At 37.5% G+C, this 15,514-nt stretch overlaps 1 protein-coding gene across 1 annotated transcript; it reads left to right on the top strand.

Moving 5' to 3' along the window:
• Nucleotides 1-3,329: 3,329 nt before the first annotated feature.
• cpn1 (carboxypeptidase N, polypeptide 1) lies at nt 3,330-14,031 on the top strand. Its single transcript, XM_079596091.1, has 9 exons — nt 3,330-3,664; nt 6,258-6,454; nt 7,100-7,255; nt 9,875-10,051; nt 10,730-10,841; nt 11,500-11,639; nt 12,589-12,688; nt 12,773-12,891; nt 12,976-14,031. The coding sequence occupies exons 1-9, from the start codon at nt 3,430-3,432 to the stop codon at nt 13,090-13,092; spliced, it is 1,353 nt and encodes a 450-aa protein (XP_079452217.1). The 5' UTR covers nt 3,330-3,429; the 3' UTR covers nt 13,093-14,031.
• The last annotated feature ends 1,483 nt before the right edge of the window (nt 14,032-15,514 follow it).

Here is a 15,514-nt window from a genome sequence, read left to right as displayed (position 1 = left end):
AGGAGATTCAGTGTCAACCCTGTCTATGAGTAAGTGTGCAAGACTGAACAATTACTACTCGATTGCATTCATCATAAAATAATTCCACACATCCATGTACCTAAATTGTTGCTCCTTTTGTTTATTTGCAGGCAAACCTTTAACAATAGCATCTGCTGTTATGACCTTTATCCACTGGATGTCACTAAATCCGTTTTTCTAAAAATAGAGATTTTTTTGTGTTTTATATTTGAGAAATGTGAAAAAATAAATGTCTCTATATAGATTTGGTGTTTGTGTGGGTGTGGCTAATTAAGTACAACTGGAACATGAATATACATTTTAAAAACAATAGAAAAAATGTGTGTACCTACCGGTAGTATGAATTTAATCGTAAAACTTAATTCGCCACGTTAGGAAGCAATAGGTCATCCGAGAACTTTTTGCCTACGGTTTTATGAATACTGTGACTTTAGATGTGCTACTCTATTCACATACATTGTTTCACCTATTATATAGAAGGGTAGTAGGCCCTATGCATTCCGGATCTAGTAGATTTCCTTTCTTCCATATAACGTAGTGAAACAGCTTCTCTAAAGAGAAAAAATGTAGGACAGGACTTGATTTTGTCCCTCAGTAATTGATTGGATCGCATTTGTTAATTACTGTGATCTCATGTGAGTGACAGGTTACTAGAAGGGCAGGATTATTGTCCCGCCCTCACGGTGGTGCACACTTCATCAGAGAAGAGATGTCGGGATCGGGAATACAGCAGGCTCATTAGAAAAACGTACCTGTGGCAACATTTTTGCGAAACGCAACATACGTTGCATCATGCACGTTGCGCGACAGTTTCAAAGTGAAATGTCAAGTGAGTGTCGCTAAAATCGTGTTTAATTTTTTTCCGGAACAGATGAACGTGAATATGGCAACGTTTTATTACGTTGGAGCTTGTACGCATCAGTTCTGAATTGAAATGTCTGGCGATTGGCACTAAAATGCTCTGTTTTAAAATAATGTATACTTACACTAAACCCTAAACCTACCCGATAGTGTTAACAAAAGCAAATGTGACATAAAAACGCAATCATAACCATAGCATTTTACTTTTTGTTGTTTTATCATGACTCTTCTTTCACGGGATTCGTATCCGAGCTCTCCGCATCACAAGTACAATTCTGTACAATTACCAGTAGAGCTACCGAACAAGGTTATAGGACCAAATATATGGAGCAGGTTAAAGGGTTAGTTCATCCAAAAATGAAAATTCTGTCAGTAATGACTTACCCTCATGTTGTTCCAACCCTGTAAGACTTTCGTTCATCTTCGGAACACAAATTAAGATATTTTTTATTAAATCTGAGAGCTGGATCACTCCTTCGGCTTCTATGGCCTATGGGATTGAAACTTGCCGGCCCAGAAAAGTTAGTAAAGACATCGTTAAAATAGTCCAAGTGACTACAGTGGCTCAACCTTAAGTTTATCAAGCGATAAGAATACTTTTTGTGCGCAAAACTAAAATAATTACTTTTTTCAACAATTTATTTTCTTCTCTGTGGGCCTCTGAGTGAGTTCACGTAGTGTAACAGTGCAGCGCTTCTGTGTACGTCACACACATGACCAGCGTCGGCCAATAGTGAGCCTACCTGCTGACGTACAGAAGCGTTGCGCTGTTACACTATGTGAACTCACTCAGAGGCCCACAGAGAAGAAAATTAATAGTTGAATAAAGTCGTTATTTTTGTTTGTTTTTGCGCACAAAAAGTATTCTCGTCGCTTGATAAACTTAAGGTTGAGCCACTGTAGTCACTTGGACTATTTTAACGATGTCTTTACAAATTTTTCTGGGCCGGCAAGTTTCAATCCCATAGAAGCCTATGAAGGAGTGAGACAGCTCTCAGATTTAATCAAAAATATCTTAATTTGTGTTCCGAAGATGAACGAAAGTCTTACGGGTTGGAACAGAATTCTCATTTTTGGAAATGAAACTACAAACTACAAAATATATTCGTTTACAAATCATGCACTATGGTAAAAAAAATATTTTTAGGTCATAACATAATTGTGCAAGGAGCCGTGTGAAAACAAGTCTTTATTAATCTATAATCTGCCCCTGTAATCATAAATGTGTGTGAAACCGAACAAAAGTGCTTGCTGTTTTACTATAGTGTTCATTTTCGAATGCCACGGGTAACTTTTTCCAATGAGCCTGTGTTGCGGGAAGATGATGAATAAAAAAAATAATGATGTGCATGCATAAATCATTTCTTGTGCACGCATAAATAATTTCTTATGCACTATTCCATGAAAAATAAGAATCGCCAGTTTTGATTTCATGGTGACTTTTAATTTTCCCTTCTTGCAGCGACATCTCTTCTCTGATGACACATTTTTCGGCGTGAGGGTGGGACAACCTGTCACTCACATGAGATTACAGCAATAGCAAACCACAACCATCCAACAATCCAATCAATTCCCGATGGACAAAATCAAGTCTCACCCTACATTTTTTTCTTGTTCAAGAAGCCTTTTCACTTGGATATGTGGATATGCATTACAAAAGGGAAGAAAAGCCTATCACAACTTCCATTTCATGCAGACTTTAAGCCAAATGGCTAGTCTGGGAACAGCAAGGGTAGTCGGTAATGACACAAACACATGGGCAATTGAGTAAACAGCCTGCTTGTTCGGTCAACGCAAAAGGTGTTACATTTCCACCCGTGATGTTATTGAGAATGAATATAAAATCAGTAACAAAGCAACAACTGCAGTACTAACATTCAGGTTATAGTGAGTGTGACGGACAGGAGCTCCTGGGGTTTATAGTTGAGGTGACGGGAGGAGGGCCTCAGGGGGCCAGTTCCACAGCGCTCATTTGAAACCTTTGGTCCCCCATGGTCTGTTTTCCCAGAATGCCCTGTAAAAGCACTAACCTCTCGGGCTCCGAGTGTGTTTACTCTGAGTTAATGAATGAGCTAGTGTTGGAGCGAAAGTGGGAGAGTAAATGCTAATCACATCCCTTTCCCCAAAAATAAAGCCTCTATTTCACCCCTTTCCTCATTGCTTTTATTCCTCTTTAGTTAAATCATCAGTAATCATACTTTCAAAAGCTAGTCAGAGACTAACCGCAGGTCATAGCACTGAAAAACACAAGAGGGGGAGGTTTGGTGTGTGAGGAGCGTAAAGCCAAAGTTGAGGTGTCATATGTGATGTCAACTCTCACTTCTCCAACAATGCCAATTGAGTAAACACACACAAATGGTATGGGTGAGGGAATCAGAAGAGCGAGAGAGAGAAAAAGAGAGAGAGGGAAAGGAGGGGCCGCCCTTACTTGCTCTTCTAAGCGGGAGTGAGAGGAGGTCCAGAGGGAGGAGGCAAACGGGGAGAGCAGGATTGAGAAAGAGAGCGAGGAAAAGAAGTGGCGCTCTGTTTGCGGAGCAGTCTGGGACCATGCTGTCAGGCAGCTCTCTGATCTGGATTGGGGCGCTGCTTCTGGGGCTCGAGGCTTCGTTGACCGGGGCGTCTGACTTCCAGCACCATGGATATGAGGAGATGGTGAGAGCTCTTTTTGCCGTCCAAAGCGAATGCCCCTACATCACTCGCATCTACAGCATCGGTCGCAGCGTGGAGGGACGGCACCTATATGTCCTGGAGTTCACTGATAGTCCTGGCATCCATGAACCATGTGAGTCTTTTCTTTACTCTTGTACCAAGGCATTAAATTCCTCACATATAGCTCAAGAAAACTCTTGCACGTTGTTCCCACTGAGGCTGTAGGGCTGCCCGAGCTGATTGGTGAAGCAATAATTTGGGTTTGATTGCATAATTTGGGCTGTTTTCTGAGATAAGCACTTAACAGTCGAAATCAAGCTTTGGCTGGTCATTCATGAGTTTGTCTGGCCAGCCATGTTGACCGTCAACTTGATTTATCTTGTTGCTCCTCAAACACTCAGATACAGTAAATTGCATTTAAGAATGGACAGTAATGGGTTTAAGGGGGAGTATGTGCCTGGAGATGTGGTGTGTTATATGTAGCCGTTGCAGACAGGAGTAAACACAGGTCTTGTTATTAATCTAAAACAAGAACATTCCCACTGGAATGAAATATCGATTGTTTTTCTTAAAAACAGAGAGCAAATGGACACTTCTGCTTCTCAGATGATTCTATTGAGAACAAGAGCTCATTAATCTTGCATGTGTCTCCTCTAGAGTTCCAGAAGAGAACAATAGAGAACAATCTACCAAAGTTTAGGAATCAAAAGTCAGAAATCCCAACATTACGTATCAAAGATGAAAACAAATGATCTAGGCTATTATCTTGCTTTGTTAGCCAACAATTGTCTCTATTTGGAATTTCAGGAGAAACATCTGATACTTCAAAAAAAGATGACTCAGAACTCCAATGTATGTTATGAAATATAAAAGAGCAGCTGCTGAGCAGTAACATTTCCCTCTTTGTTTCAGTCTGTAGACCTTGTTCCTTTGTTCACTCAAATTCAAAACACTTCCAGCTCTGCTACTGGAAGTAGTTAAGATCCATCAACAAAATAAGTTAATAAATCAGTTTTCGAAATCAGAATCTTATTGCCATCAGATGTTCTCTCCAAAAATATTTTTCTTAATTAGTATTTTTGCCTTGTTTTCCAGCACAAATATTTAAACATTCTTAAATCAAGGTGTATTTACTTGAGAAGCAAAATTACTTAAGATATTACATTTTCAGTAACATTATCATGTATTTTATTATCATGTATATTACTAGGATATAGGCTGTTCATTAGTAATTATAAACCACATATTAATGCCATATTTTGCATAACCGTATTCTACATTCCTAACCCAATTCCCAAACTTAACAACTACCTTATTAACTATTAATAAGCAGTAATTATTGAGGCAAAAGTAGAAGTTTATAGTTGAGTGTGACCAAGTTTTCCTTTCTGAAAAATCTATAAAAAATTAAGTGAGTTCATGCTTAAAACAAGAACAAATAATCTGCCAATGAGGTCAGAAATAATCAACTTAATTCTAAGCAAAAATAATAATAGCGAATAATTTTCTTACCCCACTGGCAAATTTTTCTTATTCTTATTTTAAGCATAAAGTCACTTAATTTTAAGCAATTTTTCAGAAAACAAGACTTAATATTTAAAGTAATTTTGCTTTTCAAGTAAATGTATCTTGATTTAAGAATATTTAGATATTTGTACTGGAAAACAAGACAAAAACACTGAGTAAGAAGATCCTTTTTTTTTTGCAGAGTAAAAATCTGCTTCTCTTGGCAATATGCGTACAAATGTAAAACCGCTGAGAGAATTGCAGGATGTATACATGTTCCACACAGAGTACAAAAACAGGAACCGATACAGCAGAGTGGGCAAAGTCCTTGTGACCACCTGACCCTTTAGATTTCAAACAATGTTCATGCGTTAATGTCAAGGCCACCCATTTTGTGACTCTGAGCAGCACAGTTAATTTAATTATTTGGTGATTAATAGGAAGACTGTGCCTGATGAGTCTGCCTGCAAACAGTGGCTAATTAGATTTGCGATCTCGCCGTCACTCACTTCCGCATCAAAAAAGAACAAACGGAAATCTGCTGGTACTTGTTAGAGATAATTGTGAATAATGAGCTGACAACTGGCTGTGAGACAGGAATTTCGATGAGAGTGGCCTGCTGTGCTGTTAAACCCTCAAACAGCTTTTGTAGGAGGAAAATTATGAATTTTAATTCATTCATATTTGATACGAGCATTTACAGTGTCAGCTTACTCAACCGCATGCCACATATACACTGAGGGAAAAGTGAATTTGTTTTAAAGGGATAGTGAAACTTCGGTCATCATTTACTCACCCTCATGTCGCTCAGTAATTTTCTGTGACTAAATATGGTGTGTTCTTCATACAAAGATATTAAATGGCTTCAGGAGAATGTAATGTATAAGTTGTATGAACTTCTTTTATATGGTGCTTTTTGGAGCCATTCCCTTTCATTGTATTAAAAAATTTACATTTCTCCTGTTGTGTTCCACAAAAGAAAGTCATGGATCAACATGAGGGTGAGTAAATTATCACAAAATCTCGTAAAATATTTAGTAGGCAATTCTTGCAGTACCTTTAGAGCTTCATATTGCATATTGGGTCTTAATTCATTCAGTTTCTGCTTCTGAATTGCTACATATGCATGCGTAGAGCTTGTTGTTTGCATGCTATTCACGGATGTGACCCTATGACCTCATGATTTCCTGACTGGCGGTCACCTGACCTGTGTTTTTCAGTGGAGCCAGAGTTCAAGTACGTTGGGAACATGCACGGGAACGAAGTGCTCGGCAGGGAGCTGCTCATCTACTTAGCCCAGTTCCTGTGCGAGGAATACCGGGCAGGAAACGAGCGAATCACGCGCCTCATCCACGACACACGGATCCACATTCTTCCTTCCATGAACCCGGATGGATATGAGGTGGCTGCCAGGCAGGTATACAGCCCTTAGCTAATCTACATTGTAAAACAAGTATACTAAAACGCCACAGCTCAAAATCCGTGACCAACAGCGCGTGGTGTGAATGTGAGCATGCATATACACTTATTTCTTCAGTGTGGCAGCTGTGGTGTGGGAGTGTTGGAAGTCTCTGGTGGCCTCTAGTTTGTTATGGAGGAATCAGCCATATCCCAGAGTGCATTGCTGGATTTCTTTTGAGACTAATTACACCAGAAGAACTCACAATTTTATTTTTTATTTTTTTCTGGAACAGAGCATCCATACACCTACAACGTTCACACATCTAGAGTGCAAAATTATAGTAATACAGACTCTTTCTTGATCTTTGAGACTAATTATATGTCCAGCAGTAAATGGTGGCTGAATGTGGCCACACACACCCAGTTATCAAGCGTCTCAATGGACCAGACAAGAACTAGCAAAGGAAACTATACCTCAGCATCAGACAGGATCTATTTAACGTGCTCTAACTCGCTTACACAACACACACAACACAAGCACAATAATAAACTACTTGAGGTATACATTTCACATGACATATTGAGAATGTTAAAAGGCTATTTCCTTCCCAAAACGCTACTTTAAGAATAGGAAATGATGTGCTCTTTATCCGATTTACAGGGTCCAGAATTCAACGGCTACTTAGTGGGACGTGGAAACGCAAAGGAGGTAGATCTGAACCGCAACTTCCCAGACCTGAATGCTCTTATGTACTACTACGAGAAGCACAACGGCCAAAACCACCACCTGCCACTGCCAGACAACTGGGAATTACAGGTGATCATCAATCAGTGTCACATACACTTCTATGGGAGAGGAGACAATAGCTTCCATCCGTTGCGAATTTAACTTTTGCGCAAAATTGTTATCTTGCTTTCGGAGGCAGTTGCTGCTGTCTTGTAAGTTCTGGAAGGGAATTATACTGAACCACTTTGATGACAGACTTCTGAATGACCAAAACAGCCTTTCAGATGCTTTGCAACAACATTTTCCCGCTGATTTTTCCAGTTATGCCGTCCCATCGCGCAAACTCGCATGATTTTTTTTATGCACATTTTTTTAAGCTTGTGTAGCAGTTTGGAAGTGCTGAACGATGTTGAGATAGACAATATAAGATCCTCTTTGATAGGGTAATAATAACACAAAATATTATATAAAAGTATATATGCTAACCCTTTATGTGCACTACTGTTCAAAAGTTTGGGGTCAGTAAGATAAAAAAAAAGAAATTAATAATTGTATTCAGCAAGGATGTGTTAAATTGATGAAAAGTGACAGTAAAGACATTTGTAATGTTACAAAAGATTATTATTTCACATAGGCCTATATGCTGTTATTTTGAACTTTCTGTTTATCAAAGAATCCTGAACAAAAATGTTCAGCAAACATTATTACCATTAGAAAGATTTCTGAAGGATCATGTGAGACAGAATAATGATGCTGAAAATTCAGCTTTAACATCACAGGAATAAATGACATTTTGAAATAGAAAACAGTTATTTTAATTGCAAATTTCACAATATTACTATTTTTACTGCATCTCTGATCAAATAAATGCAGCCATGGTAAGCATTAAAGAGATAAAAAAATATATCCAAACTTTTGAACAGTAGTGTGTATATTTTGAGATTTATTTACCTAAAGCGACTCATGTTCAGAACCTGTTCCATTTGAATAAAATACAAGAACTGAATGCATTTTTGAGATGATACTTTTCAGTCATAACAAAAGTAAAAAATATAGAGTGCAACCAGTTCAAAATCCCATGACTCTGAGCCTGAGCTTTTTAATAATTGTTTTGAATGTATTTATTATTGAAATCATCTAATCATTTGTCAATGGAATTGCATTTTTTCTTCCCAAAGTTTTATTCCTCAACCCATTAAGGAGCTTGAATCATTAAGAGGAACCGGCACTGGCGTTGTTAGATTACCATCATTATACTGTATGTGTTCCCTGGGAATCAAACCTATGATTGGACCGATTTTGGAGCAAAATCTATGGAACAAAAGAAACCAGAATAAAAAAATATAAAAAACTTTGCTTATACAAACATGAAACGTGGTGAATGACCTGGAATGAATCCCAGATTCAGATCTGTGGATCGTTCTGCTGGCCTAACACGGGCGTTGCTAACATTATGTTCTACCAATTGAGCTACAGGATCTGTGTATGTTGTGTATATGTTTTCATGGGGTGACCTTTTTAATGTACAAACAATCTTGTATATACATAGACATCACATAGATAAATCCCTGTTCCAATCTTAAGTAAAATACAGGATAGTGCCAGTTTCCTGCATTGCAAAGAAAAACGTTTTTGTTTTTACAGTTGGACAGCACACTTAAGCTCTCCATTAGTCTGTTAGTAACCCACCCAGCTCTCGTTCTGCCAGTCTGCTCTCTATCAAACCGCCAACAGGCCCACCTTTCACAAAATAGAGAGCCTTGGCTTGTGTAAATGGACTTTTTTTTTTAGCTTGTACTGCTGTTAGTCTTCATCATGAGCTCTGGATATTTTGGTTAGCCTTTCACAACCTGCTGAGTAATATAAAGTCAATCTCATCTGTGTGTATCCATGCTATCCATCATGATTTGAGAATGTTACAAAGAACATCTTGTGCTAGATGGAAGCAGGAACATCTGACCTTTAGTAAAAAGTTATTTACTTACTAGAAATAGAATATTACACATTTGTTCTTGATTTTATGTAATAAAATGAAAGAATTCCCAGATTTTTTGGAAGACCTCACTAGAATAATACAAACCATTTAAACAGCTCTTTCCAGGAACAACTATGTATTTTCCTTACTCTAAAATGAGAACTCCAGCTTTGGAGAAGTATGTTCACTGGCAGCCAGACGTCCCTCAGGATAACAACAGAAGAACTGCAGTCGGAGGAGTATGACACGTTCAAATCATTTCTCTGTGAGTCCAGAGCTGTCACTCTCACATCAAACCCCGCTCGTGACCTTCTGACCCTAGTGTGGGGTTTGCACTACACAGACCTTAGCAGGGTGAAAAACATCTGTGTGAGTTCACAGCATGAAACCTGACTCTTCAATGACAGCTGGGGCCAAAGCGACGCTTGGTTGTTTATATATACAGATCCATGCATAATAAATACACAGTCTCTTCAAAACAGAGCACGGACGGGATCAATAACCCAGCAGCCATCTCTAAGGAGCCAACAGGACTGATTTTACTTAATGCAACAGGGTCAGGTGGATGTTTATTATCCCATCACCTCTAGTGCCACATGTCAGATCTCTCCGATAGCAGAGTTGAAGGAATATTCCAAAAAGGCTGCAAGAACGTTGCTGGAGTGTCATGGCACAAAAACCTAAAACAAAGGCTGAAATCTGAATGTTTTTCCCTGTATTTTTGGTTCTTGCAGGTTGAGCCGGAGACGTTAGCAGTGATAAAATGGATGCAGAATTATAACTTCGTTCTGTCTGCTAACCTCCACGGTGGAGCTGTAGTTGCCAATTACCCCTTCGATAAGTCTCGCGAGCCCCGGATAAGAGGCAAAACAACATACTCGGCCACCTCTGATGATAAAATATTTCGAAAGGTACGTTGTGTTTTTTTTTTTTTTAGTTATTTGTGTGATTTTTCAAATTTATAAAAAGTTTAATGTCCACAAGCAATTGTAAGCCGTTTGTAAGCGTATATCTCTTTAAAAAAGTGTAAACACTGTTTCTGTGGCACTATTAAATCATTTTACAAATGGCAGATGGGTGATTTTAAATCATTCGGGTTTTTTTTTTTTTGCAATTCTGTATGGTGTCACTTCTCGAAAATTACACTTAAACCAACCTAAACTGACTTGCTAGTCTAAGCAAGTTTAAGATGGTCTTATCTGCAGTTGTATAAACTGCCTAGACTAGTCATCTAATTTTTTTCCTTAGGACTGGTCATAACTTACTTATCTTAGTTGCATAAAAAGTAGATTTGCCTTTACTGCTATTAGTCAGATTAGATCTTAATACAGAGTCTTCCAGCCTGGGCAAGAGCACAAAACCCTACTAAAACAAGACAAAAGACCAGCCTGATCAGGCTGGAAGTTAAATTTAGACTAGCAAACCAGCTTAAGCTGGTTTAAGTCTTGTTGTTGTTATTTTCTCATGGCTGAGTAGTTGCACAGAAATCACACACTTCACTTAACGAAGAGCTGGCCGTTGTTTTTCACAATTCCCTGGTGAATATTTACAGATTTGTGTGTTTTTGTATTGTGTGTGTGTGTGTGTAGTTGGCAAAGACGTACTCCTATGCCCACAGCTGGATGCATAAGGGCTGGAACTGCGGCGATTACTTTGATGAAGGAATCACAAATGGAGCCAGCTGGTACTCTCTATCTAAGGGTGGGTTATATTTTACATACCACGGTTCTCATTCAATTACTTCAACAAGGCTTGTGGTTTCGTCTCATCTAAATGCCTTGTAATTTAGCTGAAATTTGGAAATTACAAGCACTTTTATCTTTAAGGACATGCGATTGTGTTCTAGTTTAGAGCTTTTCACTGCCAGCACCAGTGCAATTCCACCAGTGAAATTAACTTATTTAAGGGTCAATATTCTAATTGATTTTCAAATAAATGTTTAGGTCGTCTTTGTTGTTGGTCATATATTTCCTTAATTACTTTTGCAAAAAAAAAAAAAAAAAAAACGGTAAATGAAACCAATACACTAGCAGAAAATGGTCATGTATAAGCATGTGAATAGTTTACCACACACACACATACAAAAATGATTTCTCCTTTGGGTTTTTTGTGCACAATTGGAAATGTTTCTCATACAGCATGTGTGCATTTTTTCTTGCAAATATAACTTAAGAAGCTCTAAAAAAAAAAAATACTAACAAAATATTACAAAATGGTTCATTATGAAAAAAAGTGAATATTTGGAATATGTGGGGCATCTTTTCCACTTTTGGTGTTTTTTGTGTGTGTGCTGTATGTAATACATTTTATGTATATATAATGTGCGATTAAGAATAATTATTCCTCAATATTTCTGAAGGGATGCAGGACTTCAACTACCTCCACACAAACTGCTTTGAGATCACTCTGGAGCTCAGCTGTGATAAGTTTCCTCCAGCGACGGCTCTCGCCAGCGAGTGGCTAGCCAACAGAGAGGCTCTGGTGTCCTACATGGAGCAGGTGAGGGACTTCCCTTCTCACATTTGACTGTTTTCCTGCTTTAGTTTCAGCTCTGTATGCCTGTAATGAAACAAGTAGAAGTTCAAACTCTGCAGTCAGAACATGTAGAACTGGAATTGGAGAGCATTGTTTTCAAAATCAAACGGGTAAAAAGGGGGGCAGTATTCCAGCAGACACGGGTAAGAAAGACAAATTGGTTCACTATGGCACCAGCAGGTAATGAACCTGTCCCCAGATACTTATAATGTGAAATTGATATGAACCTTCAGGGGTCACATTGTGAGTTCAAGTAACATTACACTGCTTGCTAGCACATTTAAAGTAATGGATGGAATCGGTTTACCACTTTGAGTGCGGTGCCTGACCGTAACGAAAGCTTAACCCTTATACTGTGCTGGAAATCCTTTACCTAATTTGGTGTTCCCAGTCAAAAATGACCAGCCTTTTAAATGGCTTATTCTCTCATTATGCAATTTTTTCACCAAATATTGAATTCAATCTTTTTTTCATCTTACTTCCTTTCAAGAAGCACAGGTTTTGAATTTATTTTTTTGAAACTGATTAATCATAGGCTTCATTGATCTGACCATGCACATATGCATGAAAAAGTTCACTCTTTTTCACCTAAAAAAAACAGAGTTGCACAAGCTCAGATCAATGAAGCCTACGATCAATCGGATCCAAAAAGAAATACAAAACCTGTGGCAACGGAAAGAAAAACTTTTCTTTTTCTTTTTTTTTTTTCAAAAATGAGCAAATTTCGTGAAAATTTCAAGGTACTACAGCCTGTGTAAGCAAATCAGCAAGTTTAGCAAGTTTTAGTCCAATGCGATATCGTTTACTAGCACTTTCGGAAAAAAAAGACCAACATGACAATACAAAAAAACATGTTGTACAAACAATACAACATGAGGGTGGGTTGACATTGGGACTCTCTCTTGTCCTCCAGGTGCACCATGGGATAAAAGGGATGGTTTATGATGAGAACAACAACCCAATAAGCAATGCAGCAATCTCGGTGGCAGGCGTAAACCACGATATCACCGGCGGTGAGTGTTGTTCTATATTAAAAGCTAATTTTGTAGCATGTACAAGCTTGAATACTTAATTTCATGTGTCTGATGCTGTCTCAGGGACTGATGGAGACTACTTTCGTATGCTCTTGCCGGGCACCTACACAGTGACGGCTTCTGCACTAGGTTACCAACCCTTTACCAGCACGGTGACGGTGGGACCGGCTGAAGCTGTGCAGGTGATAAACAATACACAGATACACTATTCTTTACTTTTTTTTTACAATAACAAACTAACATATTTCATTTGTTCTTCTTCCCAGTTGCATTTCTATTTGAAAGTTCAACCAAAAGGGACAAACTTGAACTTGAAAGCTTATGCCAACAAGAAGGGTCCATCGACGGCTAAGATTCCTCCCACCAACCTTGGCCCAAGATAAAGAGCAAGGTCTCTTCTCTCAACACAGACAAAACACGTCTTTACTTTTATAAGCTGAAGAACAATAAAGGGAAACATGGACTCTCACTGTGACAAATCTCTCACCTTCCTATGTCAGGTTCTTTGTTGTATGTATAGATGCATAAAAGTGTGAGAAATCCATATTTTGCTCTCATGTTCTTGTGGAGCTTAAATATATACAGGTATGTATGGTATATAATGGCTTTGATTAAAAGAACAGGAAGAAGTAGGTAATGTAAACAAAATACTTTTCTCTTTTTATGAGAAATTAGTCATAGATTAATGAAGACATTTAGATGGACTGTTACTGGAAATTGTGTCTGAATATGATCAGAAATCAGTTTAAGATGAATTATCTCCTATGTGGATAAAAATTACTAAAATAAACATTTTATCATTTAAAATGAACTAAGGTTGTTTATCTATCTATTCTTTGGGCAGTTATTGTTGTTGAATAACATGTTTAAAATATACCATCTTGTTGCATGTGTGAATATTTGTAAAAATGTATTGAAATTTTCATAAAGGTACTGTATACACTCTTCAACTATTTTATCACATGGATATACCTTTTCTTCTAATGATCTTTACATGTACATATGTGATGTTTGATTAAACCAGGCATATTTTAGTTCGCAATTTATGCAAACTACAAATGCAAAGATTTACTGAAAGGATCTGTGGACATAAACTCTAATTTAAAGTGAGTATCATAAAGCGGTTCAAGTCAAGTCACCCTCATTGATATAGCGCTTTTAACAATATGGACTTTTTCAAAGCAGCTTTACAGTGATAATAGGAACTTAAAGTTACAGAGCTTGTTTTGGTTCAGGTGAAGTTCTTTGCTTAAATTAGAACAGCAGTGCGTAAGGTTGTATAGTTATAAATACATAAAATACAGCTTTTTCCACAACTATGTAAATCGCTTCTGGCTGAGAAATTATCTTATGAGTAATGCATACAAGTACTTTTTTTTAATCATAGATAGATAGATAGATAGATGTAATAATTACTTTATTATATACACCATAATTTAAAGGCCCCTTAAGAAAGTGAATGTCTTCATTTTTGCTTCTAGTTGCCCAGATTTGTTGGAATTTATTATTTTTTCCCTGAAGCAATCCTGTCAGCATTGCTCAAACCTTTTGCTATCTGGAAATTATCTTCTCGATGCACTGGAATCTTGACATCGGATTATTTATGTCTATTTAAAAAAACTACAAGCTGCAAGTCTACACTCCTCTCGATTATGCAAGCTTTTGTTGAGAAGCTTGCATATAGCATTTTCAAATCAGCAATCATTTGTGTTTATGATTAATATATCCAGTGCATATTTAAGAAATGATCTTATTCTTATTAAATTCTCCACTCTATAAGTGAAATGTCTAACTTTGGTATAACTTGGATGGAAGCACACTCATGTTTATCGAACCTAAAGGAACACTAGGTGTCAGTGCTATAGCGATATAGTCAGACCACTGCTATTTCTCTACTGAAAAGTGTTGAATATAATAGAAAGCAATTCTAAAAACATCAGAAAACACCGTAACGTTACATACATTAAGTGGGACTTCGATATGTCCCACTCCAACTTCCTTCAATAGGAAATACATCAACAAAACAAGGAAACTGTGCTTGTCAAACTTTTTCTTAGGCTCTACCTGTAGCTAAAAAAAGTACATAATTAAGTATTTTAATTCCAGAAAATGTATTAACTATTTCAGGATGGTATTCTTGAATAATACAAAAACATTAAAAGACAGACAGACTGAATATGTATTATTACTGATCATTCCATGTTTTTAATTCCAGAGTGAATGTTCCAATAAAATTATCCATCAACAATACTGTAAACATTTAAAGATTTGTATTGTTGTGTTCTTCCTGGTTATCACACACAAATAGTATAACAATGTCCTCTGAATAACAGGAAAAAGGAAAATGTATTCCAGGAATGCACGTGTTGTCCAGGAAAGGATTAGAAGGCTCTGCAGCTGGAAAATATGAGCAATACTGTACTTAATTTCTCATAACCAAGAATAATAATGTTTGGAGAGCTGCGCCATTAATGAGACTGGAATTGAAGTAAATTTTGTGTAAAACATGTGCCACGAAAAATTATGATTCATACCCACTATTAGGGGCCTGCTTCCAATAAGAAGATCATCAACCTCGCATTTACAATGAATAAACTGTCCGAACAGTAGCAAAATGAAATGACAGGATTTCATTGTATGAGAATGCTTCAATGAAACAAAGATCATGAATAGATCAACAAGAATGAATAGCAACAAAGAGCATCAAGCTCACATGGTTGTTCTCAATGAAAATGTCACTGTTGAAGAGGACAACAGAAGCTTTTCATGCTTCCAGGATATTACAGATCTGGCATTTTCTCATAG

Source organism: Phoxinus phoxinus, assembly GCF_949152265.1.
Source record: "Phoxinus phoxinus genome assembly, chromosome: 21".
Taxonomy (NCBI): Eukaryota; Metazoa; Chordata; class Actinopteri; order Cypriniformes; family Leuciscidae; genus Phoxinus; species Phoxinus phoxinus.
This window is presented reverse-complemented; position numbering and strand designations above follow the sequence as displayed.

What these genes read in the sequence shown, in the direction of transcription:
- cpn1 (XM_079596091.1), top strand. Translation starts at nt 3,430, where the DNA reads ATGCTGTCAGGCAGCTCTCTGATCTGGATTGGGGCGCTGCTTCTGGGG. An exon ending in CTGGTACTCTCTATCTAAGG is followed by an intron (nt 10,842 to 11,499) that starts GTGGGTTATATT and finishes ATATTTCTGAAG; the next exon opens with GGATGCAGGACTTCAACTAC. An exon ending in AAACCACGATATCACCGGCG is followed by an intron (nt 12,689 to 12,772) that starts GTGAGTGTTGTT and finishes ATGCTGTCTCAG; the next exon opens with GGACTGATGGAGACTACTTT.